This window comes from Lepidochelys kempii, chromosome 8 (assembly GCF_965140265.1).
Source record: "Lepidochelys kempii isolate rLepKem1 chromosome 8, rLepKem1.hap2, whole genome shotgun sequence".
Classification (NCBI taxonomy): domain Eukaryota; kingdom Metazoa; phylum Chordata; order Testudines; family Cheloniidae; genus Lepidochelys; species Lepidochelys kempii.
The window spans coordinates 38,845,314-38,872,981 of record NC_133263.1 but is presented as its reverse complement, the minus strand read 5'-3'; the positions used below and the strand labels follow the sequence as shown (position 1 = coordinate 38,872,981).

General features: G+C 46.3%; 1 protein-coding gene and 1 pseudogene across 35 annotated transcripts in view; both read right to left on the bottom strand.

Annotated features, from left to right (window-relative positions):
* The window catches only part of LOC140915802 (protocadherin gamma-C5-like), a 384,766-nt gene that overhangs the window by 39,938 nt on the left and 317,160 nt on the right, over positions 1 to 27,668 (bottom strand). The window contains exon 2 of one of the 35 annotated variants that reach the window (XR_012160287.1): positions 17,939 to 18,038. The exons of 31 other annotated variants lie outside the window; for them this stretch is intronic. Coding sequence is in view for 3 of the 4 variants with exons in the window: in XM_073356116.1 (XP_073212217.1) it covers positions 7,509 to 9,950 (2,442 nt within the window). In the remaining variant the exon portion in view is untranslated. Of the gene's footprint in view, positions 1 to 7,508; positions 10,152 to 17,938; positions 18,039 to 19,149; positions 21,763 to 23,658; positions 25,865 to 27,668 lie in introns of those variants that run through there. 3 more of the 35 variants (XM_073356145.1, XM_073356133.1, XM_073356116.1) reach the window with 3 other exon arrangements.
* LOC140916414 (protocadherin gamma-C4-like) lies at positions 620 to 3,349 on the bottom strand (annotated as a pseudogene).

The window sequence follows — 27,668 nt, the reverse complement described above, 5'->3', positions numbered from 1 at the left end:
GTAGAATGTTCACATTTACCACACTATTTTGAGGCCCTGCAGTGTATTTCAAGAGGCTCACAATCCATTGTACACTTTTTAAAAGCTACTGTACAAAGACAACAGTACAATTACTACTGCTGTGGAGGCTGAGAGAAATACCTCGCCGTCCTCGCCAAGGACTCCAATATTAATCCCTCACTCAAAACCAAAGTGAATAGATGTTTTTCCAAATCACAAGTCATCTGAAATAAAGCAATTAACCAACATGTTAAGGACATCACAAGAAGACATTAACTCAAACCCCAAATATGTAATTGTCTCTCACTTCTCACCTCACTGGGATCGCTGAGGTTATTGCTGGCCAGAAGACTGTTTGGGCTGTTGATGTCCGGTTGACTATCGGGTTTTGCAAACAGGAGACTAGTCCCCTCTGATAATAGAGTCTGACCAAGCCTTTAGAGAGGACATCGAGAAAGAAAATCTCCCCCAAAGACAGTGGGAAACTCCAGTTTCTCGTCCACGCTCTGAAGACGTCTATCAAAGTGTCTCCTCCCCTGCAGGGTATTTCCTCCCTTTGGATAAGTAGTCCAAGCTGTATCGGAGTTTCTGGCTCTCGCATTTCTAAGGCACTTCACGGCTAAAAATAGCAAGCCATGGCAGAGAGGACTGAGATTAATGTCCGAGCAATGATGAGGTACACTGTCAGGTGGGGAAGCCCATCCTGTTCCAGGTTAGACTTCCTGAAGTCTGCTGAGCTCCGGTTAGGGTCCTGCTCTATGTTCATGATCACAGTGGTCGTGGTAGACATGGGTGCCTCCCCAGCGTCTTCGACCACAAGGACAATCTTCTGCGTGGGGGAGTCTTGTTCAAGGAGAGCTCGGGTAGTTCTGATCTCCCCAGTGTATGGGCAAACTTTGAAGAGGCTTGGGTCTGTGGCTCGCTGCAGTTTGTAGGAGAGCCCTGAGTTTCGCCCCGAGTCTACGTCCACAGCTGTCACTTTGGTCACCAAGTGTCCCGCCTACGAAGGGAAAGGGACGGATTGCTGGGCCAGGAACCCCTTCTGAGCCACAGGATAGATAATCAGAGGAGCGTTATCGTTCTGGCCTAGGATGAAGATGGAGACAGTCACGTTGGTGCTGAGAGGCGGTGACCCGCCGTCTCTGGCTTGTATCTGCACAGCTATCTGTTTGATTTGCTCCTGATCGAAAGAGGAGCTGCTGTAGATGGTCCCGTTTTCGGAGCCGACATAGACATAGGAGGAAACGGGCACCCCCTGCACGGTACTATCCACGATGGACTAGGACAGCTGGGAGTTCTGGCCCAGATCGGGATCAAAGGCGGACACGGAGCAGATGGGAACGCCCAAAGCATTATTCTCAGGCACCTCCGCTTGGTAGGCAGGCTGGGAAAAGCGGGGTGGATTATCGTTCAGGTCCGATATGTTTATCAGGAGGCTGCTTTGGCTGGAAAGTGGCGGCGATCCAGAATCTGTAGCTGTAATCACAATCTTATACTCCGATACCTCCTCCCGATCCAGCAGGCCGCTGGTGACCAAGGAGTAGTGGCTCCTGAAGGACGGTACGATCTGGAAGGGGATGTCTGCCGGGAGCTGCAGCTGAACCTCTCCGTTTTCCTTGGAGTCTCCATCACTTATACTGAGAAGAGCCACCGCCGTCCCCGCTGGCGCGTCCTCTCGAACCGCTGCTGAGAACGACGTGAACCTAATGCGAGGGGCGTTGTAGTCGACATCCGTTATCTCCACCAAGACGCTGCAATGGGCGTCCATGGAGGGAGAGCCCTGGTCTTTGGCTCTCACATCGACCTCGTACACTGTGCCATCTTCATAGTCCACATTTCCCAGGACTCTTACCTCTCCGGTCCTGTCCTGGATGCTAAACAACCGCCGAATTTTCTGGCGAGCGTGGCTGCTGAAGGAATAGGTGATCTCTCCATTTGTCCCCTCGTCCTGGTCGGTGGCATTTAATTTAATCACCACAGTCCCCTATGGCGCATTTTCCAGCAGGATTACTTTGTACACGGGCTGATCAAAGACGGACGAGTTGTAGTTGGCCTCAATAACAGACGACAATCTCAGCAGTTTCGGATTTAGCAGGAAGCCCACTATCCAGGGCTGTGAGCACCAGCCGGAGCTGCTCCTGCTGCTCTGTCTAGTGCCTTCTCCAGAACCAGCTCGGGGTGTTTGCTGCAGTCTTTAGGATTCTTCACATTCAAGGTGAAACATCCAGGAGGGCTCAGCCGGTAGGTGCTGACGGAGTTGGCTCCAAAGTCCAAATCTTCTGCACGCTCCAGAGGGAACCGCGCGCCTGGCGCTGAGGACTCGGCAATCTCCAAGCGGGTGAGGCTAGTAAGGAACGCCGGAGTTTTGTCGTTCACATCCAGAATCTCCACTTCCACGCGGTGGGAGCCCAGCGGGTTGGCCAGCAGGAGCTCCCGGTACAGCAGACAGCGCGGGCTAGAGCCGCTCTCGGTCTATCCACTCCTCCACCACCAAGATACAGCTCTGCGCCTCTGCTCTGAAGTGCCTCTGAGCCAAGCCGGGCAGGATCTGCAGCTGTCGGGAGGCCACGCGGGCAGCATCCAGACCCAGGTCCCTAGCCACATCCCCAACAAAGGCTCCCGGGACCAACTCCTCCGGGATGGAGTAACGGATCTGTGCCGCCTGCCCCCCACGCAGCAGCGGGAAGTAAACCAGAAGGAAAGCGTCTATTTGCCATTGTAGGAACCCCCTGCTCCCCACCGCTGAGCTCATGACGCAACCCAAGCAGGGGGAAACCTCCTTGCCTTTCCCGGAGCTCTCTCCGCTCCGGCACAGCCAAGGAGGCCACTGGGTGGGAGCAGTGAGGGGGAGTTTCAGACCCCGCAGGCGAGCAGAGCGGCGCAGCGCCAGCGTCTCTGCTTTGTTTCCCGGCAGAGCAGCAAAAAGCCGCACTGTGGCTCGCCTGGAGGAAGGGGGTGGGACAGTCCCACTGTCAGTCAGAGGAGACTCGATCACCACCGCAACTGCAACATCAGATTGGTAGAAGAGAATCACCCACGCTCCGCCTATAGGCAGTGAGGGGAAATGCTTAAAGGGCCAGCACTGGTAAGAGCGATAGGAGGCAATTTACCAACAGCCAACAATTGCACTCTGCAGCGGAAGAACTGAACTGTAAGTAATAACTCACCGAAAGCTTGTAAAGCGTTTAAACTTAGTCACGGGTATCCGTTTGTTCCAAAGGCCAAATTTACCATTCACAGTCTGGGGAATTGCACATTTCGTGCAGACCGGTAAATAAACAAGCGAACACTAACATTAGTGATATAAATTATTACCAAATTAAACTTTATTCCTCTTACTTGTGATCATTCTTAGTTCGTTTAAACGCTATGTGAAGATCGCGCACAGAGTATTCTGCTAAACCCTTGTAGAGGATGCAGCTGGATAGAATGGGAAGGAGTGATAACCGTTTTTTACTGTTCTCCTTTAATCCCCGGTTGGGAGCTAGGCTCATCCACACGCTCTGAGCCACATGCCCCAGGAGTTCTATCATCTCTCCCTGCAGCTGAGGGGTTCGGCCACCCTCACCTAGCTCAAAAGTGCTTCTCACCTCTTTGGTCGGGCTCAAGTCTGTTGATTGGTAGATTGGGTTGGAAACGTCCACCGCTGGAGATTTATTGAAAAATTTCAACAACATGAAGCTTTTGCTCCTGGAGGCTGAAGAAACAAAGGATCCGTAGTAGTGAGTCTGGGACTTGTGGGCATTTCCCCCTACGTCAATGAATTTAATTGGCTCTTCAGCGCCAAGTTGTGTGCGGAGAATTCCACTGCAGTGTTTGATTTCCTCCCGCCTTGTCAGTGAAGTCCAGGAGAGGAGAACAGAGGCGCTGCCGCAGAGACTGGTCTCCCAGGTCTCTGGCCTGCACCTGGAGCTGGAGAGTTTGCGTTTGCTCGCGGTCAGAGGAGCGGAGGGGGGTGGACGCTGCTGGTCTGGGAGTTGATGGAAACGTAGGAGCAGATGGGCGCTTCCTGTGGCTGGGTCTCCACCAGGGAGTAGGCACTGAGCGAGTTCTGGCCTGAGTTTGGGTGCGTCGTGGACGCAGGGAACCCCAGGGCGCCGGGGCCGGCGTTCTCCTTCACAAGCACCTCGGAGGCAGATTCCGGGACCGCGGGCGGATTGTGGTTCACAGGGGAAAGATTTAGCGCCAAGGCTCTTTCGGCGGAAGGAGGAGGCTTCAGTGACTGTAACTGCGTAGCCGGAACACGCCTCCCTGGCCTGGGAGCTGCAGTGACCAAGGAGAACTGGTTTCTCAAGGAGGATCTCAGTCTGAAGGGCAGGTGCTCAGCGATGCGGATAGTCACTTCTCCATAATCCCAGAATCCAGATCTTTGGCGTTGTTGAGCGCTGCCACAGCCCCCAGCTCGGCGCTCTCGGGGATGGAGCCCAGCACCAGGGACAGTCTGATCCCCGGAGCGTTATCACTGACGTCCTAGATGTCTGCTGTAACGCTGCAGCGCCCTTCCATGGCAGGCGACCCCCATCTTTCCTTTGATGTCAAATTCCTAAAGTATACCGGTTTCCAAATCCAGCCTGCCCAGCAGTGTGACCTCTCTGCTTTTCGGTGCACGGCAAACAGTTGTTAAAACACGCTGGGAAGCTTGGCTGCTGAGTGAACAGGTGATGTGACCCTGTGTCAATGGCGTTGAGTTGCAGCACAAGGGTGCAGGTGGTGCTCTCCAGCAGGCTGACCCTTTAGGCAGACTGATCAAGGAGCGGCGCATGGTCACTGGCGTCCAGAGCAGAGACCCTGAGCTTTCCTAGCCCCGATCGTGGCGCTTTGCTAGCCCGGTTCCGTTCAGAGCTGTTATACCAAGTGATATCGACTTGTTTCTCTCTGTCCAAAGCCCTTCCCAGCAGCAGCTCTGGCACGAGACTCCAATAGCTGCTCATCTTCACTTTCAGAGCAAAGTGATCCTTGGGGCTTTGCAGCCGATGACGGAATTACCGCCGTCGTCAGGATCCCCTGCTTTCTCCAGTGGGATCCGTTGTCCCGGGGACACTGACTCCCTATTCCTAAATCCAATTCTCTTTTCAGAAAGCTGGGAGGATTGTCCTTAACCTCAGCGATCTCCACCTCTGCTCGGTACATTTCCAAGGGAATTTCAATCATGAACTCTTAACTGCATAACGCAGCTAGACCTCAGACCACAAAGCGCTCCCCGGTCAATTGGATCCTTTATAAGCAGAGCCCCGCTTCCCAGATCCACTCGAAAACGCTGCCTGTTCGCCTCACCAGAGACCTGCAGCATGCGAGCCGAGCCGCCAAGGAATCAATATCCCTCATCGAATCTGTTGCTATATTCCTCACAAAGGCACGATGCTGGGATCCCTCTGGGACGAATATCGAATCTGCCCAGAGATTAAATCCAAATGGCAAAAAAGAAAAAAGAGAGAAACGACTTAGCCTTTTTCCATTTATTGCCCTGGCTTCCATCGCCCATTTCCACGGTTGGCTACTGGATGCACAAGCTGGTCTGGCTGAGGGTGCAGATCCTTAATAATGATAACGGAAAAATCTAACCTGCAGCAGCCAGCGCGAGGTTTCTCTCCCTGCTTCTGCTTTCTCTGCCTTTGCTTGGCCAGCGCTGGAAGGGTGACGCTGTACTTTCTGGGGTAGTAGAGTTGATTTCACTCTCATTTCAGCACCTCATTGGCAGACAGCGCCACAAGGACTCAGCCAATAACCACAGCAGAGACGCTCTTAAAGCTACAAGGTCAATTTTTCATTGCTTTTACATATGTAATATTTCCTGCTCCCTGCCTTCAAGACTACAAAATACTGTATTTCCCACCCTATCATTTTCAACACTTTTGTGTTCTTGTGTAGAAACATATGTGCATTAATGTATATGTCTCATAAATTACATATAACACCCGTCACAGAAACGGTAGGCTCTTCTCAGTTCAGGGATTTACCACATTGTTTTATTTCTCATGATCAAACAATTCTAGGGAACTGAAAGCTCCTATGTTATTCTGACCGCACAAGGGTTAATTAGTAAGAACAACGAAAATAATCAACAACACTCAAACTTCTGCCAATTTGTTGCTTACTGAGGTGCAAAATGAATACCATTTCAAGTATTTAAAAAACCCAAAGCAGGTGGATTTAATTCTTGACTTCTCGTCCAAACCAGAGTCTATAGCAAAACCTATCCAACTCATTCAAATGCTGAAAATAACTGAAATATATAATCACGGCCTATTATATACCCAGAGGACAGTCAAGGCAAATGTTATACCCCGATCTATTTAAGGGGGAAATAAAATGGCATGGAAAATGAGAAAGACAATGAAATATTATACCACAATCATATAGTCACTGCATTTGTTATTACGTGTTAAAATACAATCACAGAGTGCGTTAGTATGAAATGGTTGGTATTTAGTGTTCTTGAAAGTCCATTCTCTGACCATTATAATAGCTTAAAATTTAAAAAAGGTAAGAGCCCATGATATGGCACTAATTTCTTACATAACCAGTAACTGCACCAAGAGCAAGTTCCTAGGGACCGTATTTGTTTTCAGAGTCATATTTTTCAGATGAAATCATCATACAAAATTATAATAGCCTAATCAATATAATAACAAGTGCAATTAATTCAGAAATAATGAAGATGTAATACTACACCATGGCAATGAGATGTTGTTCTAAAGTATAGGAGCCAATAGTTTCTTTCTCTGACTCTGAGGCACCTCAGTTCTCACTTACCCACCCACCATATTGATACAAAACCATACTGGGGAGACTCTAAGACTATTTGCAAATCTGCAGAGTGAGGACTGCCCTTATTTCCCACTGACCACATTGAAAGCTGCGGGAGTTCAGCACTTTACACAACTATGAGACCTAAGCACTTGCATAGTGATTGGGAAAAAAACATTCGGTTCCAATACAAGATATTTGATCCCTCTCAAAGGTGCAGAGTGAACCTCTCGCCCACATTCTTATTATAAAGTAAAATAAAAACAGCTAAACTAGATTAGCCGAGGAAAAGTTACAATGGGCCTTAGATTAACTTTAGCAGCCTCTGAAGGTAACACACGCGTCTCACAAACCAAGACTTCAACCACTAATGTGTATAAAGTCCCAATACCTCCCCCACAGTGGAGCGATTCCATGGTCTCTTGAGGCAGAACATTGAATTAAATATACACTTGTTCAACTTTATTACTTTAATGAGAGATATCCCCGGGATTCCTTTATGCAAACCAAAAGCTAAGGAGCATTTACATCTCGGACATCTACTTCCGAGAAGGCACTGGACAAACTATGACACTTTTCAAAGTCACTTAATTTAGGGAATAAAACGTGTCGGAACGGTGGGGATTAAATGCCAACACAACACACAGGGACATAAAGTCGCTTTGACCGCCACAGCTGCAGCAGACAGGTAAAAGTTTGTATCTATCTCGAGCTGAGAGCTCACCACACATTACCGAATACATGTGAGAGGGCTACATTACCTCTCCGGGAGCCGGACACCTGCTAGCTGAGCCTATTCTCTGATGATATAATCCGGACTCGCAGTTTTTCACAGTGTTCTGACGGCTCCCAGTGGGGCTGGGAGCGAAGGGCTTTGTGCACAGAAGGTCATTCTGGCGGGAGTCTGTGGTAAGATACACCTGCTGGTAGAAGTTCGGAGGCACATATCCGCCTCGGACGGCGTCTATGCGGGTGAAAGGCCCCGGCGTTCCGTAAAGGGAGCTCCTGGAGGAGCTGAAAATCTCCTTCGATTGCCTCCATTTGTAAAATTTAACAATGCTCACCCCTATCACCGTGACAAAGAAGGCCACGGAGACCAAGATCACAGCCAGGGTTAAATAGAAAATCAACTGCTTCTTTTTGTCTTGCGTGGGGGACACATCAGTGAGGTCCGTCAGGGCCTCCTTAGCAGTCTCCGCTACGGCTATGGTGATGGTCGCGCTAGAGGACTGGGCTGGCTCCCCATGGTCTTTGACCAAGATGATCAAAGTGTGCTTAGGAGCATCGCTCTCCAGCAGCTGGCGAGCTGTGCTTATCTCCCCGCTGTGCAGTCCCACCGAGAAGAGGCTGGTGTCGGTGGCCTGTAGAAGGATGTAGGAGAGCCAAGCGTTGTATCCCGAGTCCGCATCCCAGGCCACGAGCTTGGCGACCACGTGCCTGGCGCTGACTGTCGGCGAGATCATCTCGAGGTGCAAGGAACTGGCGTTTGGAGGCGGGTATAAGACGCTGGGCGCATTGTCATTCAGGTCCGTAACAAACACAGTGACAGTGAGCTTGGTGGATAGCGCCGGGAGGCCGCCATCGCGGACATGCACTGTCATTCTGAACTCCATGATGTCTTCGTGGTCCAGGGAGATCAGGGCACAAATGGTGCCGTTCTCCGGACTGATAGAGAAATACCTGCCAACGACATTGGCCGAGGGGCTGTTTTCCAGGATGGAGAAGAAGAGGCGAGAGTTCTGGTTCAGGTCTGGATCCCAGGCACTTACGTTAAATATTGGCGCGCCGGGGAGGTTGTTTTCCGCCACATACACCTGGTAGGAGAGCTGGGGTGATTTGGGGGGGTTGTCGTTGATATCTGACACTTGCACTAGTATCTGGCTTTCCGCCCAGAGCGAAGGCGATCCCGAGTCCCTGGCGGTGACGGTGATGTTATACTCAGACACAAGTTCCCGATCCAAAGCTGCTTTGGTTTTCAAACTGTAGTAATTCTTCAGGGAGGAACTGAGTGTGAAAGGGATGCCCATGGGCAAAAAGCAGTTTACCAGGCCGTTATCTCCAGAATCCAGGTCAGTGACGCTTAGCAAAGCTATCACTGTTCCTGGGGCGGCGTCTTCAGGCACTGGGCTGTATACGGACGTCACTGTGATCTCAGGGGCGTTGTCATTTACATCAATGATTTCCACCAGTGCTTTGCAATGAGCCACTCCCGGATTAGAGCCCTTGTCTTTAGCTTGTATGTAAATCTCATAAAAAACCGTTTCTTCGTAATCCAGGAGCCCTTTGACCCTCAGTTCTCCAGTAGCAGAGTCCAGAGCAAAGAGTTCTCTCACTTTGGCGGGGGTGTGACTACTAAAGGAGTAAACTATATCTCCATTGGGTCCCGCATCCAAATCAAAGGCGCTGGTTTTGACCACCAGAGTGTCTGTCTGGGTGTTCTCCCTTACGCTCGCCCGGTAGGTAGTCTGGTTAAAGACCGGGGCATTATCATTCGAGTCTAGAACATCAATGTAGATGTGCACACTGGCAGATCTCGGAGGGCTCCCCCCATCCACCGCTGTGAGGACCAGCTGCAGTTCTGGTTGCTCCTCCCTGTCTAGCTCCTTTTCCAGCACCAGTTCCGCATATTTGCTGCCATCCCCTCGCGTCTTCACATTTAACACAAAATGCTGGTTGGCGCTGAGGTGGTAGGTCTGCAAAGAGTTACTCCCCACATCCGGGTCTTGCGCGCTCTCTAGTGGGAAACGCGCTCCAGGCGCCACTGACTCACTGACTTCCAGCCTCATTAGGCTGGACGGGAAAGCTGGGTCGTTGTCATTGATGTCCTGGATCTCCACGACAGCGCTGTAGAGCTCCAGCGGGTTCTCCAGCACAATCTCAAAGCCCAAGGTGCACGGAGACAGAGTCCCGCAGAGTTCCTCCCGGTCTATCCGCTCCTTCACAAACAACATCCCGCTCTTCAGATCTGCCTCAAAGTACCTCTTGCTGCCTCCAGACACCACCCGGAGCCTGCGATCCGGCAGCCGCTTGAGCTCCAAGCCCAGATCAGCTACCACATTCCCCACCCCGGAGCCTTTTTGCGTTTCCTCGGGTATGGCATAGCGAATTGATGCGGAAGCCCACTCCGAAACGCCAGACAGTAACAACAAACTAAGTACTTGCCATTCAGTTACCCAGCGGCTCCTTCCAGCAGCGCGTTTCATGTCACTGTCGGGCAGCTACTTAACCAGGCGTTTGCACGGTCTATTTCCCTTAAAAATCCTCAGCTCGTCCCTTCATAGCGAGACCTGGTGAGTCCCGGGACTGGGCTGTGTGGCTGAGACTCGGGCATTGCTTTCCGGCACAGCACTCCCTCCCGCTCGGCTCACACTGTCTCTGCCTCATCCCGGTTCACAGCAGAAAGGGCCGCCAGATCCCCAGCTCCTTCATTGGCCAACAGCGGCACACAGAGTCCCAGCCAATAACTACACGGAGAAATGCTCCAGCAGGCTCCCTACTATTGCGCGTGCGCAGTCGAATTTGCTTTGTCTAACTTGTCACATCGCAACCCAGCGTTCATGGAAACGCGGTGTCACAGTTAGGGTTTAATACAAAACTAAACACTTCAGAAGAAAACGCATTTACCCAGGTACACGGGAATTTGGGATTTAAGTGGTTTCGCACTTCTGTGTATGTCCTAAGAAGGCACATTTCCTAGATCCATAACACATCGTATCATAGCTCTGAAAGCCAAGGAAATATTCTCCTACATGCTGATCTCCCACTGACATCGTTGGGATCAAAACAAAAGAACACACACATGTCCTTTACTTAAACTAGTATCAGGGGCTAGCCTGTTAGTCTGTATCCGCAAAAACAAGAAGTCCTGTGCCACCTTAAAGACCAACAGATTTTTTTGAGCATAAGCTTTCGTGGGTAAAAACCCCACTTCTTCAGATGCATGGAGTGAAAATGGAGGTAATTTTCACTCCATGCATCTGAAGAAGTGGGTTTTTTACCCACGAAAACTTATGCTCAAATAAATATGCTTGTCTTTAAGGTGCCACCGGACTCCTTGTTGTTTTTACTTAAACTAGATATCAGAGAACCCAACCAAAAAAAAAAAAACAAAAAAAAAAACCAAACATGTCAGCCTAACCTCATAGGGCTATTTTTCCAGGTGGGACAGAAAACCACATGCAGGCAGCAGCGAAGGGTAAAAATAAGCAGGGGCGACGAAGTGAACCAAAGCGTTTGTGGTGCGCAGAAGACAGGTCCGCTTATAACAAGGAACGAGAGACGCCAGTAGTAACGGAGCGTGGGGTTGAGTGGTCGCTAACGGGTGTGTGCAGGGCAGGGAAAGGAGAGGAGCAAGTGGCTTACGAGTTGGAAAGGGCAGTGGGACGCCACAGAGAAGCGGAGTGGGGTGGGGAGGGAAGAGAGGCAGCAGAACTCTCATTACAGTCACAGCAGTGGGGACATGAAGAACCAGTGAGAGCAACTGCTGTAGCGCGGAAGGTGATCCATTGTGAACACATTCCTCGCCTTTGCCTGTCTCTGAATCGGAAGTGGAAATGGATCAATATTATCGTACATGCTATTTGAGCATCTTTTCGAAGCGGTTTCAAAGGGGAACGTCTTAACCGAGCTCCTGTCCCTCCCCTTTCTCGGATGACCTCGCCCCATTGCGTCTTCCGGAGGGCTCTGCAGATTTTAGTTCGAATGGCGCGCTTGCTTTGAACACCACATGATTTGACTGTCAACAAACCAGCAACTACCACGTGGATAGGAGGATAATAACGGTAATGATGGGCCAAATTCTACAAAGGGTCTAGCACTGGACGCTCACTTTGACTTTAGGAAGCCAGTCACCGTTCATAGCCAAGAGCATCAACCGGCCCAATAGTCACTATGATTCTCATCTCCTCCCATTGGTCTCTCCGTAAATTACCATTTCTGAGCTACACAAGACACCAGAACATAGGCGTCTAGGAGACGTTCCTAGCACCTGCCCTGTCCCCTTCGTTCCAGACAGTTATAATCACAGGACAAACAATACAGCAAACCGAGGTGAAGACTATTAGGCAAGCCCACAAAAACGCAGAGATTCCTATTTAACTATCCCGACATGAATTAGGAGGAAAGATTAAAGGAACTAACTGACTTAGCCTGAATAAGGGCAGGAGGAGTGATCACTCCAGTAGAAAAGAAAGCTAGCTTAAAACTGCAAGGAGAAATGCCCGTAAAAGGGGGGCATATCTTGCAGCTGATATCTGTCCTCTCTAGTGCTCTCGGTCTATCTATAAACCTTAGGTTTTCCATTAGCTTCCGTCATTCTACTACCCAAGAGGTAAAGTCATCCGCCAAGGGTGAAGAGAGCCAGAAGCACAGTCACTGAATATCGGATTTGCGTTCCGAGCACTGTGCTCCGGTAAGGTGTTGGATAAAGGGCTGTAAATAGCGTAAAAGCACCTCCACACGTGGAGGTGGGAAGCAGCTGGCCCCGTACAAATCAAAGCAATCATTCGGTAAACTGGACCGAGCAGTGGAATGGGTATTGCAGAAAGCGGGGTTGTGCAAAACTGCAACCTTGTAACTGCAGAGCTGTGGGATCTTATGGCAATGTCACACTTATCAATCATGGCGCACATACAGCATTAAGCAGTAGGCAGGCACCTCAGGTCTGGCTGGCAGCTTTCATCATGTGGGTACTTGGCAGTTGACCCTGGCTTATTTAGTTTATGCTTCTGTTGCCTGTGAAGCCCACACCCAGGGATGAGCAGATGGGAGCCTGCTGTTCTACCTTCTGACCAGACCCTCTTTTCTGGGTTCCATGCCCCTTTTCTGTGGGCGCACCAGCTGTGTGCATCTGTCATACTGAACTGGTCACACTTTACTCCCAAAGAGAAGCTACAAATCATCCCTCTTTTCATGTAGGCTATCCTTCTTTGGCGGATAAGGTATATTACCTTTTCTTTTTTCTTGTCTACTTGCCATTAAACTGAGGGGATGATTGGACCAAAACCTCTGAGATGAGGATCATTCCATTAATATTCAAAGGCGATTGTATCCGAAGGAAAAGGTCTGCGTAAATTGGCCATTAGGAGTAAATAATACATTAAAAAAGAAAAGAAAAAAAGGGTGGGGAAGGAGGATGAATTCAACGTGGAAAACGAAGAGAAAATCCCTGCCAGACAAGGAGAATTTAAAGTGGAATCCTTTGCTTATTGAGGTAATCATGGCAAATTATTTGAAAGCTATTCAGGGTGAGTTTAAGGACTGTATATAAGGAGTAAGATGCAAAAAATATACCTCACAACATTTTCAACTGCATAGACCTTAATAAGGAAGATCCACTCATGTAACCCCAAACTCCCAATCCCCCACTCATGCCCACCAATTTCCATCTCAACTCTAACTGCCAGTCCTCTATTTGCCTTTGTCAGACAGAGCATCTGGTTTCCTCACTTAAATCCTGACCAACATAACACATTTGAAATCTACTGGTGTAGAGTGGGTGTCAGATATTTGGGCTAGATAATCTAATTCAGCTGTTCTCAAACTGTGAGCTGGGTCCCCAAAGTGGGTCACGACCCTGTTTTAATGGGGTCACCAGGGTTGGCTTTAGACTTGCTGAGGCCTTTGGCTGACACCAAAAGTCCGAGTCCCACCACCCAGGGCTGAAGCCAAAGCCTGAGGGCTTCAGCCCTGGGCAGCAGGGCTCAGGTTACAGCCCCCACTCACCTAGGGCTGAAGCTCTCAAGCTTTGGCTTCACCCCCCTCCACCAGGGGGTCGAGGCTCGGGCTTCAGCTTTGGCAACCCTGCCCAGGGATGGAGGGGCTCGGGCTTTGGTCCCTCTTCCTGGGATCGTGTAGTAATTTTTGTTGTCAGAAGGGGGTTGTGGTGCAATGAAGTCTGAGAAACCCTGATCTAATTCAATAGGCCACTTGCAAATTGATTAACCCCATCATGATACACCAGGTGCACCAGGATCATGTTACTGTGCTACCACATTTTTGACCAAATTAATCTCTGGCTGCCTTTTTTGTTTATTTTGATATGGTATTTTTGATAACAATACTTTGTGATTTTATTGTCTCATATTGAGTGAGTTAGTTTAATCATGTGTCAGAACAGAATTACTGTAAGTAATACAATTAGTACCCAATTAGTACAATACAATTAGTACCCAAAACTGCAACATGTTTTGCATGTAATCATGATACTGCAAAAAATAAAATAAAATAAACCTGAGCAGAAAATGTGCTGTACAAAGGGCATGATAAATAAACATTAAAGTTTTGGCCATTTCCAATGTATTTTTCACAAATTACTTTACATCACAGAACTAATCAGTAATGAGCAGCCCTCAGCAGACCAAGAATGAATGCAATTCTAGATGTTCATTGGCTTACCTGAACCTTATCTAAACTATTTGGATCTCTTTAGGCTGCAAAATTTGGCTGGAAATTTACACCTGGGTAAAGTGGATATGAAATGCTACCAATACTGTCACCAATGCAAATGACCAATGCAAAGGTCAGGACAACAGAGGATCAGGTCCCTTGTGCTCATAGACTTTCACATGTGCTTTCAATTCCAGGCCTGAACAGAAAGCCGAAGTGAAAAAAAAACTATCTACATATTTCAAAAGCTTTAAAAAGCTTTAGCATTCATTTTGTTTTAAACATGGGTGATGGATGAGGATGTTAGTTTGCTCACACTTGTTCAGCTATTCTCTTTAATACCTGCAAATCTGTTTTGAGCATTAAATTCTGCCAAAAGTGCATGAAGCCACTTGAGAGATTTTGATCACAAATACATTTGTTCCGTTCTCACTATAAAGTGAACAAACTGATATTTTAAAAAAATCTGTAACTTCCCCACCATCACACACACAAACACACAAAATTAGTCATCCTTTTATGTGAAGTTTATGTTGGGAGTGTATTTTTACTACTGACATGAAAACACTTGGAAACAAGGTGTCTAATGGAAATGATGCACCTTTAACTCTGGAAGGATTACCTGCCACAGGTATTTTATGGTCCTATGTACAAATTTTTACAATAGTCTGTTCATTGTCATTCTTCCCTGAAAGAGACAGTCAACTACTGTATTGACATCTTCATTTTTCTTACTGTAATCTACCTCTGTCTCTTCTAGTTATACTCACATCCTTTCTTACAGGCCTCTCTACAGACAACTTGCTGTTATACCCCCCCCCCCCCAAAAGATGACTTAAGAGAGAGAGAACCACAGTCACCCTTTTCAAAGTAGACTTGAATGTTCTCACCATTTTTCTGCTCCGGTACAAAAGATTTAGATGGTACCTCAAGTAAAATTGATGCTGGAAACAGCAAAATATTCTGACTTTATAGAAACACCTTTAACTACTTTTCAAGCATATTTATGGCAATTTCTTGACTTTTATTTACTGAATAACAATTTTCATTTCCAATGTATATACTGCAATTCTGAAAAAGCACCTTTAATCTTAATATATATATACACACAAAAAGAACAATTATTCAGTAGCTTTTCTACATAATATCTGAAGAAGCAATAAGAAGATGACAGAACAGTGGAAGTATTTCATATAATTATGGTTTATACCTGTCAGGGTTCCTTCCCCACTCTGAACTCTAGGGTACAGATGTGGGGACCCACATGAAAGACCGCCTAAGCTTATTCTTACCAGCTTAGGTTAAAAACTTCCCCAAGCTACAAACTTTGCCTTGTCTTTGAATAGTATGCTGCCACCACCAAGTGTTTTAAACAAAGAACAGGGAAAGAGACCACTTGGAGACATCTCCCCCGCCCCCGAAATATCCCCCCAAGCCCTACACACCCCCTTTCCTGGGGAGGCTTGAGAATAAGATCCTAAGCAATTGGTTACAAAATCATCACAGACCCACTGAACCCCTGGATCTTGGAACAATGGAAAAATCAGTCAGATTCTTAAAAGAAGGATTTTATTTAAAAAGAAAATAAAGGTAAAAATCATCTCTGTAAAATCAGGGTAGAAAATACTTGACAGGGTATTCAGATTCAAAACACAGAGGATCCCCCTCTGGGCAAAACCTTAAAGTTACAGAAAACAGGAATAAATCTCCCTCTTAACACAGGGAAAATTCACATAAAACAAAAGATAAACTAATCCACCTTGCCTGGCTTACCTGTACTGGTTCCAATATTGGAGACTTGGATTAGGATGGGTTGGAGAAGATGGATTTCTGTCTGGCCTCTTTCAGTACCAAGAGAGAACAACCACGTAAACAAAGAGCACAAAAAAAAAAGCCTTCCCCCCACCCAAGATTTGACTGTATCTTGTCCCCTTATTGGTCCTTTGGGTCAGGTGCCAGCCAGGTTAGCTGAGCTTCTTAAGCCTTTACAGGTAACAGGATGTTGCCTCTGGCCAGGAGGGATTTTATAGCACTGTATACAGAAAGGTAGTTACCCTTTCCTTTATATTTATGACACTCTTTTATTAAATGCATAATCACAATATTTCAAAAGTCTGTATTTTGATTGAATGAGGGAGGTGAGCTCTAATTCTTTCCAGTAGAAAACCCCATTCTCAACGTTCTTTATCTCTATTTCTCATTTAAGTTTCTAAGCTCCTGAAAGTCTACCACTTGTGCTAGCAAGAGGAAGAGAAGTCAAATTGTACAAATTACCTATAGATGAGAAAGCATGCCATCCCAGACCTCAGTACAAGCTCACATATTAGAACACCAGCTGAACATATCTTTCCTGCTCACTGTGCCATTGTGAAGATATTTTGGTAGCTGGATATCTGTAATACAGAAGCTTAGTGGGGACACAGCGGTATGCTTATATAAATCTGCCACATAAAATGACTTCATAAGTCTTTGCCACCATCTAGGGCGCATACCGTATTTTCATAAATACCAGCTTTATTTTAACAGAATCATAGAATCATAGAACCATAGGGTTAGAAGGGGCCGCAAGGGTCATCTAGTCTAACCCCCTGCCAAGATGCAGGATTTGTTGAGTCTAAACCATCCAAAACAGGCGGTGATCTAGCCTCGTTTTGAAAACCTCTAGTGAAGGAGCTTCCACAACCTCTCCAGGCAGTGTGTTCCATTATCCTACTGTTCTTATCATTAGGAAATTTTTATTGAGATTTAATTTAAATCTGTTATTGTGGAGTTTGAACCCATTGCCTCTTGTTCTACCCTTTGTGGCAAAAGAGGACAACTTTTCTCCATCTTTTTATGGCAGCCTTTCTAGAATTTGAAGACTGCTATCATGTTCCCCCTTAATCTCCTCTTATCCTAGCTAACCATACTCAGTTCCTTCAGCCTTTGCTCAGATGGCTTGCATTCCATCCCTTTGATCATATTTGTCCCTTGCCTCTGGGTCCTTTCCAGTTTCTCTACATCCTTTCTATACACTGGTGACCAAAACTGGACACAGTACTCCAGCTAAGGCCTAACCCGCACCCAATAGAGCTGTACTATCACCTCCCATGACTTGCATGCTATGCCTCTGTTAATGCAACCCAAAATTGCATTTGCTTTTTTTGCAACAGCATCACATTGTTGACTCATGCTGATGCTGTGATCCACCAGAACTCCCAGATCCTTTTCAGTAGTACTGCTGCCAAGCCAGTTATCCCACATTCTGTATTGGTGCATTTGGTTTTTCTTCCCTGAGTATAGCACCTTATATGCATCTGTGTTGAATTTCCTTTCTTGTTTATAGCTCAGTTCTCCAGTTTGTCAAGATCCCATTGAATTTTATCTCTATCATCTAAAGTGTTTGCAGCCCCCTAGCTTTATGTCATCTGCAAATTTGATCAGCATGCTTTCTATTCCTATATCCAGGTCATTAATAAAGATGTTAAATAACACAGGACCCAGAACAGAGCCCAGTGGAACCACACTTGAGACCCCCTTCCAATCTGACATCATTCCATTCATAGTTGCTCTTTGTTTGCCGTTGCTTAACCAATTATGTATCCACTTAATGATAGTTCAGCCAGCCCCACATTTCTCCTGCTTTCTTATCAGACTGTCATGTGGCACTGTGTCAAAAGCCTTGCTAAAGCCCAGGTATATTATGTCCACTGCATTCCCTTTTAACATTTTCATCAAAGCCATCATCACAATTGACTCTAACTGACACATTTGGCAGAATCAGCAAGCAAGACAAGTCCAGACAGAGCCATGGAGACAAAATTACCCTTTCATCCCCAGATGTGCTCCTCCAGTTCGCAGCTGGAGCACATTGATGGATACAGCATGGGGGGGGAGGGGCAATGTCCACTTCTGCTGCCCTGGGTCTGAGGATGAAAAGAGGATTTGAGTCTCCAAGACTGTTGTTAAGCACCTTTCACAAGAACTACATTCTGTTCAAAATTGTAAAAGGTAAATACGTTCAAAACCACAGAAACTAAAATTCTAGCTGAAACAGACAGTGCTTTTTTTTTTTTTTCAATATTCAGCGAAGACGGGAATACATAATACAACACAAATATAGATAGTATCACAAGGAGGAGGGCGGTCAAGAGTCTTCATTTAAGGACACCCGAAGTAAAAGGAATACATTTAGAAAGTTAATCTCAGGTTAAATATTAGAAAAAATGCTAATACGTGTAAGAGAGTCAAGGTGGGTGAGGTAATAACTTGTAGAGGATCAGCTTCTGTTGGTGACAGAGATAAGGTTTCCAGTGTATGTAAGATCCAAAGACAGTCTCTCTCACCAACAGAAGCTGGTCCAATAAAGGATATTACCCCACTCACCTTATCTCTCTAATATCCTGGGCCCAACATGGCTACAACATCACTGCATTACAACAATATAGTTAGTATAAGGACATTTGAAACAATCTGCTAAAGTAGATTGTGGAATTATGTCATCTGGAGATGTTCAAGGCTGTCATAAGACACATCTAAAATACGGATGCTGCAGGGAAAATATTGGCACAATACGGGGGAATGGTCTAACCTACCATAGTTCCCTTCGGAGTCGAATAATTCCCTGACTGCAGACTTTCCACCACTAGAGACTGAAAGTGTCTGAAGTAGTAGTTGGTCCCATACAACAAATAAACTCTGACGTATTCTTCATTGAAAATACTCAAAATAGTAAAATAGTCCATGAAAATGTTTTCCATAAAGGACACTGAGAGCTTTCCATATATTCTGAGAATGGAAACATTCACTTCTCCAATATCATAATGCAGATGATGCTGATCAGAATGAAACTGAAAAGTTTCACAGGATTTTCACTATTAACTCTTAGAACAGGTGTTTATGAGGTAAAACTTGGTTCTATTTGCAGTCTACATACTTGCTGCAGAACTACAGGGAAGCACTACCCAGGAACCCTTAGATTACTGGTAGAAATATTCTCTACGTTAGCAAGACTTGCATTTCAGGAAGGTGTCTCACCTGTGCCTGGCTGTCAGAGCTGAGGTTTCCCCTGCCAGAGTCATTCCCCATGCCAGAATCCTCAGCAGAAAGGAGAATGTCGGTCAAAGCCTTTTGTCCCGGTTTGAGAAAGGTGAACTCCTGCCCCGAATCGTCAGCTAAGCACATCTCGTAAGAATAGGGTAACTGCAAAGTCCCATTGCTGTAGTTGCAGGAGAATTTGGGGTCGAGACTAGAATAAAGATCCGGATTGTAAGATCCAAAAACTGGGGGAGTTCTAGGTCTCCGACTTTTAAAAATTAAAACCGATATCGCTGTAAAAAGGAATAAAAACGAAATCAAAGCTAGAGCTACCACCAAAATAACAGTAAAGCCAGACTGAGATTCTGAGTCACCCGATTGGTCGCTCATTTCCGGAAGAGCCTCTTGGAAGTTCTCGGCAAACACCAGGTTGAGAGTCACTGTGGCGGACAGAGGCGGCTGCCCGTTGTCCTTCACCAGGATGACCAGCCTGTGCTTCACAGCATCTCTGTCCGCAAAGGCGCGGGCTGTCCGGATCTCCCCGCTCTGCAGCCCCATGCTGAACAGCGACGGGTCCGTGGCCTGGAGCACGTGGTAGGAGAGCCAGGCATTGTGTCCTGAGTCAGCATCCACCGCCACCACCTTAGTCACCAGATAACCTGCCTCGGCCGAACTAGGCACCATCTCGAACAAGGCGGAGCCATCGGCTCCGAGCGAAGGGTACAGGATGCGAGGGGCGTTATCATTCTGATCCACAATAAACACCCTGACGGTGACATTGCTGCTGAGAGGCGGAGACCCGCCGTCTTGGGCCTTCACTTGCAGCTCAAACTCCCGGAAATGCTCGTAGTCGAAGGAGCGCTGCGCATAGATCGCTCCGGTCTGGGAGTTAATGGAGATGTAGGAGGAGAGAGGCACCTCTTCGAGGTTGCTACTCAGGATGGAGTAAGTGACTCGAGCGTTCCGGTCCAGATCCCGGTCTGAGGCTTTTACACTGAAAATAGAGGCCCCTGAGGGATTGTTCTCTGGCACATAGGCGGTGTAGGAAGGTTTCTCAAAGACAGGCGCGTTGTCATTGATATCCGAGATCTGCAACAGGATGGTTTTCTGGGTGGAGAGTGGGGGAGAGCCTTTGTCTGTGGCGGTGATTGTGATATTGTACTCCGGGGTCCTTTCCCTGTCCAGGATGCTGTCTGTGAGGAGCTTGTAGTAGTTATTAGAGGACGATATTATTTTAAACGGCAACTCATCTTGGAAATGACAAAACACAATCCCGTTATCTCCAGAATCCTGATCGATTACATTGATCAGAGCTATCACTGTCCCAGGCACTGAGTCTTCGAGGATGGCGCTGGCCAGGGATGCGAGTGTCACCTCGGGGGCATTGTCGTTCTCATCAAGAACCTCGAACTTCACTTCGCAGTGTGTCACTAGTCCGCCTCCATCCTTTGCTTCTACTACCAGGGTGTAGTCACGTGTCTCCTCAAAGTCCAAGGGCTCCTTTACGGTGATTTCCCCGGTTTCTGGATCCAGACTGAATTTCGGACGGGCCTTTTCTGGAATGTTGCTGAAGACGTAGCTGATCTGAGCATACGAACCTTCATCGTTGTCGGTGGCTCTAACCTGAAGCACTAAGGAGCCCGTCGGTGCATTTTCCCTCAGGCTGACTTTGTAGAGCTCCTGAGTGAAGATGGGGGGGTTGTCATTGGCGTCGGTGACATTAATCCATATCTGGGCGGTCCCAGTTCTCTGCGGCTCTCCCCCATCCACAGCCGTGAGGATCAAGTGAAGGCTACGCTGGCTTTCCCGGTCCAGGGGTTTCTGCAGCACTAAATCTGCATATTTATTGCCATCCCGGCTCTCTTTGACTTCCAGGATGAAATCCTGATTGGGGCTCAGCTGGTAACTCTGCAGAGAATTCACCCCAACGTCAAGGTCTTCAGCATTTCCCAGGAGAAAGCGAGCACCTGGTAAAGTAGATTCACTCATCTCTAGTTTGATATTATCTTTTAAGAAACGCGGGGCATTATCGTTAATGTCCTGGATCGCGACATTTATGTGGAAAATGTTCAAGGGATTTTCCAGCACAGTCTCGAAATTTATGACGCAGAGTTGAGATGTCCCGCAAATCTCCTCCCGGTCTATCCTGTCATTCACATAGACTTTGCCACTTTCTCCATTCACGCGGAAGTATTGCTTTTTAACTGCAGAGAGAACACGGAGCTTCCGGCTGGGCAGTTCTCTCACACTCAGCCCCAAATCCTTGGCGAGATTCCCCACAAGGGAACCTTTCGCCATTTCCTCGGGAATTGAATAACGGATCTGCTCCGAGACCGCGCCCCAGAACAAAGCGAATAGGAAGAGAAACAGCAGTACCTGCCGTGTGACTGCCCGATTCGGCTCTCTGATTTCCATCCCGTCTCTGTCAACTTTACTCTCTCCTCTCTTGGTTTATTTTGATTACTTTAGTTGTTTCGAAATCCCATCAGGTTGAAGTAATCCGCGGTAAGGAAGAGTAAATATAGCTCCGATTGTCTGCTTAAGGATACATTGTGCTCCGAGGAGATTCCTTTTCATAGAGAGACAGTGACTGTCTCCCTGCAGTTTCCTCTGCGATCTGCGTTGTGTGATGGAGCAATCGCTGCGCAGGAGGCTCCGATGGATCTCCGGCCCCAGCCCTGGCTCCGCATTGGCCAACAGCGGCACTCTGAGTCTCAACGGGAGAACTGCAATAGCAGTGATCTTATCACCGCACCAACACAGCTCTAGCGACTATAATGAAAGAATCCCCCCTTGCTAAACACTATATTCTAAATCTATAGCCTTGTAACATTGCCAGACGTGAACAGTTGCGTCCCAGTTGACTGTGGACTTCATGTTTTTTGTGTGTGTGAGTTTATATATATACTCAATTTAGAGTATACCAAACCGCTATTTTACGGGGAATGGAATAATGGAACAGTACGAAGGGTGACTGTGCACATCTTTATATACACAGGACTATTATTGAGAAGAGGAAAGAACGTTCCAGCAGTTACAATTGTTTCCACATATGGAATCACAATTCCCACACACCCAGATTTCTGTGAGCGCCAACAAATAATAGTTCTGAAAAATTTGACAGAAATATTTTAATATTGTAAAAGAGAAGAGTAGTTCGGTATAGACTTGTGAGCAAAACAAATTTTGAGTGGTTTACCGTAAGGTCCTTTTTGTCCGCTAAAAAATTCTCCTTTTCCTGTACATCAAACAAACACAGAAAAGAAAAAAAAAAGAAAAAAAGAGAAAACCCCTCCCATTGAAAGAACAGTGCATGCACTTCTAAAAGCTGAGAAAAAGGCTTGTTGTGGTAAACTACACTATATTTAAAAAGTAGGCGCACTTCTCTCACAGAACCAACCCTAGGAACACAAATGCTGCCAAAAGAACGCTTACGTGTTCCAAACATGAAACGTTCTGAAACTATGACCATGTTCCTGTAACATCCCTGTATTCAAAGGCCTTTCCATGATGCAAAAATAAATTAAATAATTCAAGATGGCAACATAAAAAAGAACAAAATTATCTATAACTATATAACCACAATTCCAAAGGTATTTCAGTCATTCACTTATCTCTGTACTAATGCGCATGATTTACAAACACATAATGCTTATTTAATAAAAGGTCTTAAGAAATTTTAGAATATTTTTCCTATGTTAATTAATAAACATGTGAAAGCGTCAGTACGGTATGCCACTATCCATCGTAATTTGTTAAGGCTCAAAATTAGGACACAACAACATTATTATTGAGAAAAATGTGAAAAATGTTGATTTAATCTCTCCCTCTTTAAAAGCTATGTTGTCCTAGATTAACAGTAATATACTTTCTTGAAAGCTAAATTTCTAACAAAATAATCAGCTATGCAGGCCCATGTAATCTTTCCGGTAAAGAACACAACTGAATAAAGACTGTGTCAGGGTGAAAACAAACCTCTATTTCTTAAGAATAAGGGAAGGATATTAAGATACCTGTTTGTAACACAAATTCCAGAAAATCATTCATTTTACAAACCTAAAAATAGCACAACATTGGCTTTCTAGACAATAGCAAAGAAAATGTCAGGGCCTTCGGGTGACACTCAAAGCACTCAATGGAAATCACTCGGTTTATTACAGAGAAACACACACACTCTCCCTTCCCTCCCTCTCTCCAATATACGAACATATAAATTAGTATCTTTACTGATGAGCCGTCTAGAAATCCACAGATACCAACAGGTTTCAGAGTAACAGCCGGTGTTAGTCTGTATTCGCAAAAAGAAAAGGAGTACTTGTGGCACCTTAGAGACTAACCAATTTATTTGAGCACAAGCTTTCGTGAGCTACAGAAGTGAGCTGTAGCTCACGAAAGCTTATGCTCAAACAAATTGGTTAGACTCTAAGGTGCCACAAGTACTCCTTTTCTTTTTACAGATACCAACAATTTCAGATAAAAAATGATAAAGCTCAAAAGTTATAGCCTCACCTGAACCGAGGTCTGATCCTCGTAACTAATGTTTAATTCTTCAGTAACTAGAATAGGATCCTTTATCTCACAAGTCTGCTGACTGGTCACGGTATTTGCATAGTTTGATTTGGTAACGTTGAATTGGCTCTTTCCGCAGTCCGTGGTTAGAGAACCCTCATGTGAGCAGGAGTGAAGAAAAGCTCTGACTCCATCGATTCCCACAAACTGCGAGACGGGAACTCCACTGAAAGTCACACTGGAGGAGTCAAACAGCTGCGAGTTTCTCCACCTGCGGAGCCTCAGGGCCAGGAACACTAGGATAAAGGTAAAGAACAAGCAAGAAACGGAAGCCACAGCTATCACCAAATACAAGGTGAGGCTGGACTGGGGGTCTGCAGGAGCTAAGAGACTGCTTAAATCGGAGAGGATTTCGGGGATGCTGTCAGCCACCACCACCGTGACAGTGGCCGTGGCAGAGAGAGGGGGCTGCCCCTTGTCCTTCACTAAAACCACCAGACTTTGCTTGAGCGCATCTTTGTCTACAAAGGAGCGCGCTGTCCTGATCTCGCCGCTGTGGAGTCCTACAGAGAAGAGCCCCGGCTCTGTAGCCTTCAGCAGCTGGTAGGAGAGCCAGGCGTTCTGCCCGGAGTCTGCATCCACCGCCACCACCTTAGTGACCAGATAACCCGGCTCGGAGGAGCGAGGGGCCAACTCCACTCCCGTGGAGCCATCGGTGGGAAAGGAGGGGTGTAAGATGTGCGGGCTGTTGTCATTCTGATCCAGTATAAAGAGAGTGACGGAGACATTACTGCTGAGAGGTGGGGAACCCCCATCCTGAGCCTGCACTTGGAACCGAATCTCCCGGAACTGTTCGTAATCGAAGGAGCGCAGAGCGTAGAGAGCCCCAGTCTCGGAGTTAATGGAGATGGAAGAGGACAAAGGCACTTCGCTTCTGTCTCCTTCATTAATGGAGTAAGTGATTCTCGCGTTTTCCCCCCAGTCGGGGTCACTCGCCCTCAGGGAGAAAACGGAGACTCCTCTCGGGTTATTCTCAGTGACGTAGCCGGTGTAGGGTATTTCATCGAAGAAAGGGGCGTTGTCGTTCGTGTCTAAAATCTGGAGTGAGATCGTGATGGCTGTAGAAAGAGGAAGAGTCCCATTGTCCGTGGCGGTCACTGTGATGTTGTATGCTGCCACCTGCTCCCTGTCCAGGGCTCGGTCTGTCACCAGACTGTAATAATTCTCGAAGGGTTTCTTCAGCTGGAAGGGGAGGTCGATTGGTAACGAACAAGTGACCTCCCCGTTCTCTCCTGAATCTAGATCTTGTACATCTAAAAGAGCGATGACAGTCCCGAGGGGAGAGTCCTCGGGGATCGAGCTGATGAGAGACCTGAGAGCGATTTCCGGAGCGTTGTCATTCACATCGCTAACAACGATCACAATTTTGGACCTGCCAAAAAGTCCTCCCCCGTCATGCGCTTGTACCTCAATTTCATACAATGAAGCTTCCTCAAAGTCCAGATTTCCCACAATAGTTACATCTCCAGTGTTCGAATCCAAGCGGAATATTTTGGAAGCTTTGTCTGTGATTTTTTTGAATGAGTATATCACCTGTTTGTTTATTCCTTGGTCCGGATCAGTTGATTTTACTGTAAGAATTGTGGAACCCTTCGGGACATTTTCCAAAACGTTCACTTTATAGATAGGCTCGCTAAAAACCGGTGGGTTGTCATTTGCGTCAAGAACAACAACGCGGATTTGCGCAGTGCCCGATCTGACTAGATCTCCCCCGTCAGTGGCTGTGAGGACTAGATCGTGAACAGCTTGTTCTTCCCGGTCTAGAGACTTTTCCAGCACCAGTTCGGCATATTTAACTCCATCGGTTCCCGTTTGCACATCAAGAGAGAAATGCCTGTTATTGCTGAGCTGGTAGCTCTGGAGAGAATTAATACCCAAATCTGAGTCATGGGCATCACTCAAAGGAAACCGCGATCCCGGTGTTGTTGTCTCGCTGACTTTTAACTCAATTTCTTCTCTCTGGAAGCTGGGAGCATTGTCATTAATATCTGTGATTTCAATTTCAACTCTATAAAGCTTCATTTTATCCTCCACTATAACCTCACAGTTTAACGAACACTCCTCCAGCGCGCCACAGATCTGCTCTCTGTCTATCCTCTCTGTGGTTATTAAATGGCCGCTCTTAAAATTCAAAGCAAAATACTGGGTCCTACCTCTGGAAGCAATGCGGACTGCGCGGTCTGAGAGCTGCTTTACTTCCAGCCCCAGATCCTTTGCGACATTCCCCACGGAAGATCCTATCTCCATTTCTTCCGGAATCGAATAGCGAATTTGCCCAGAAGCTGACTCCCAAACGGTAGCCAACATAAAGCAGAACAGGGCTCGCCCTTTGCAGTGCCGTAGCTTTTGTGTTTCTGGCACTCCCATGCTGGTCTGGAGACGCCGCGTTTGGATTTTATCTTTGGCAGAATGTTTCCGAAAATATTTATAGTTAAAACCAAAGCCACTTGCAGCGAATATCACCGTTTAATATTCATACCCGGTGAGTGTGAATCTGATCTCTGTGTTCTGTGCTGTGAAACAGCGGGGCTCGGCTGGCTGGATCTCTCAGCGCATTTTGCTTCCTGATTGGTGAACAGCGGCGCTCAGAGTCTCAACCAATAACTGCACACGCTTCCTGCTGGAGTTTTTAGACTGATAGTGTGTTGGAATTTTAATCTGATAGGCAACATTCTACCCTCGGTGGTTTCTCCTTGTTAGGGATATGTGAGAGCTTGAAATGCTTCCAAGTAATGGAGAAAAATGTTGGTGGTCAGGAATCTGGGTTGTTATGCACAAATATGTAGAAATAATATTTTATGTGTTTTTAATATGTTTAAGCGTTAATTACATGTGAACAGATTTGCCTAGGATTATTATGTCTAAATCTATGCTTTTCCACCTGACTGTCCTTGGTGGTGCACTTATGCACTCTTAAGTTGCTATATACTAATATGCTCTTTTAGTAAAGTTCTTATTGAGTTGTACATTAGCAGCATTAAATATTATATTTTTATATTTCAGTTATATTTGGCTGTTCATGTTCGTTACTTAATTCATGTTATTCATTTATATCGCAATGGCTATAATATGAATAGAAAACTCAGGTGTGCCATCTATGGGTGAGCTCTATCTAATAGAGGATATAAAATTATTTGTATTCCATATATTTTCCAGTTTTCACTCTCAGTTATTTAATACCTAGTAAAGAGGGACGCTATTGGCTTCCCAGAAAACTCTAACACAAGAGGAAGATATGTAACTATAATTCAGTAACAGAAAACACAAAAGTACATATATTTGTGTATGTATATACACACCACACACAAGATATATATATATATATAGGTAATTGGGCCTTTATATATATGTGTGTGTACGTAATATATATACGACATGTGTTGTAGTAATGTCAATGTGATAAACTAAAAAACCGTGTGAGAAATAAAATCACAGGATCCTCCATCCTTCGTTTATCAGCACGGTTGAGCACATCAACTGCATTTTGTCCACAAAGTTCCCTTTTCCTGGACAACTCCTAACGTTCCAGACCTCTGAGCAGCTTCAAATATCCGCTATCACTAAAACATCAACCAGCCAAGGGAAATTCCCCTCCCCCAAAATGAGGAATATGTCCCTCCTCGCTACTCCTAAAAACAATCGTTCTGGGCCCAGGCCCTTGACAGTCAATATTTACCATACACTTGTGACAATTCATACAGCCGTGACAATTCTCATTGTCGAAATCTCGCCACCGGGAGGGCTAGACTCAGGGTGTCTGGGCAGAACACTTACAGCTTTCCAAAGTGTGACCCAGCACTTGCTTCTAGTTCTGGTAAATGAGTCTGGAAAGTTTTAAAATATTATATATTTCTGTATATCAAGAATTATAAAGCACATTTTAAGAAACTCGATGGCTCCCTATTATCCCAGAGCATTTGGAATAATGGGAATTAAAGCAACCTGGCCTG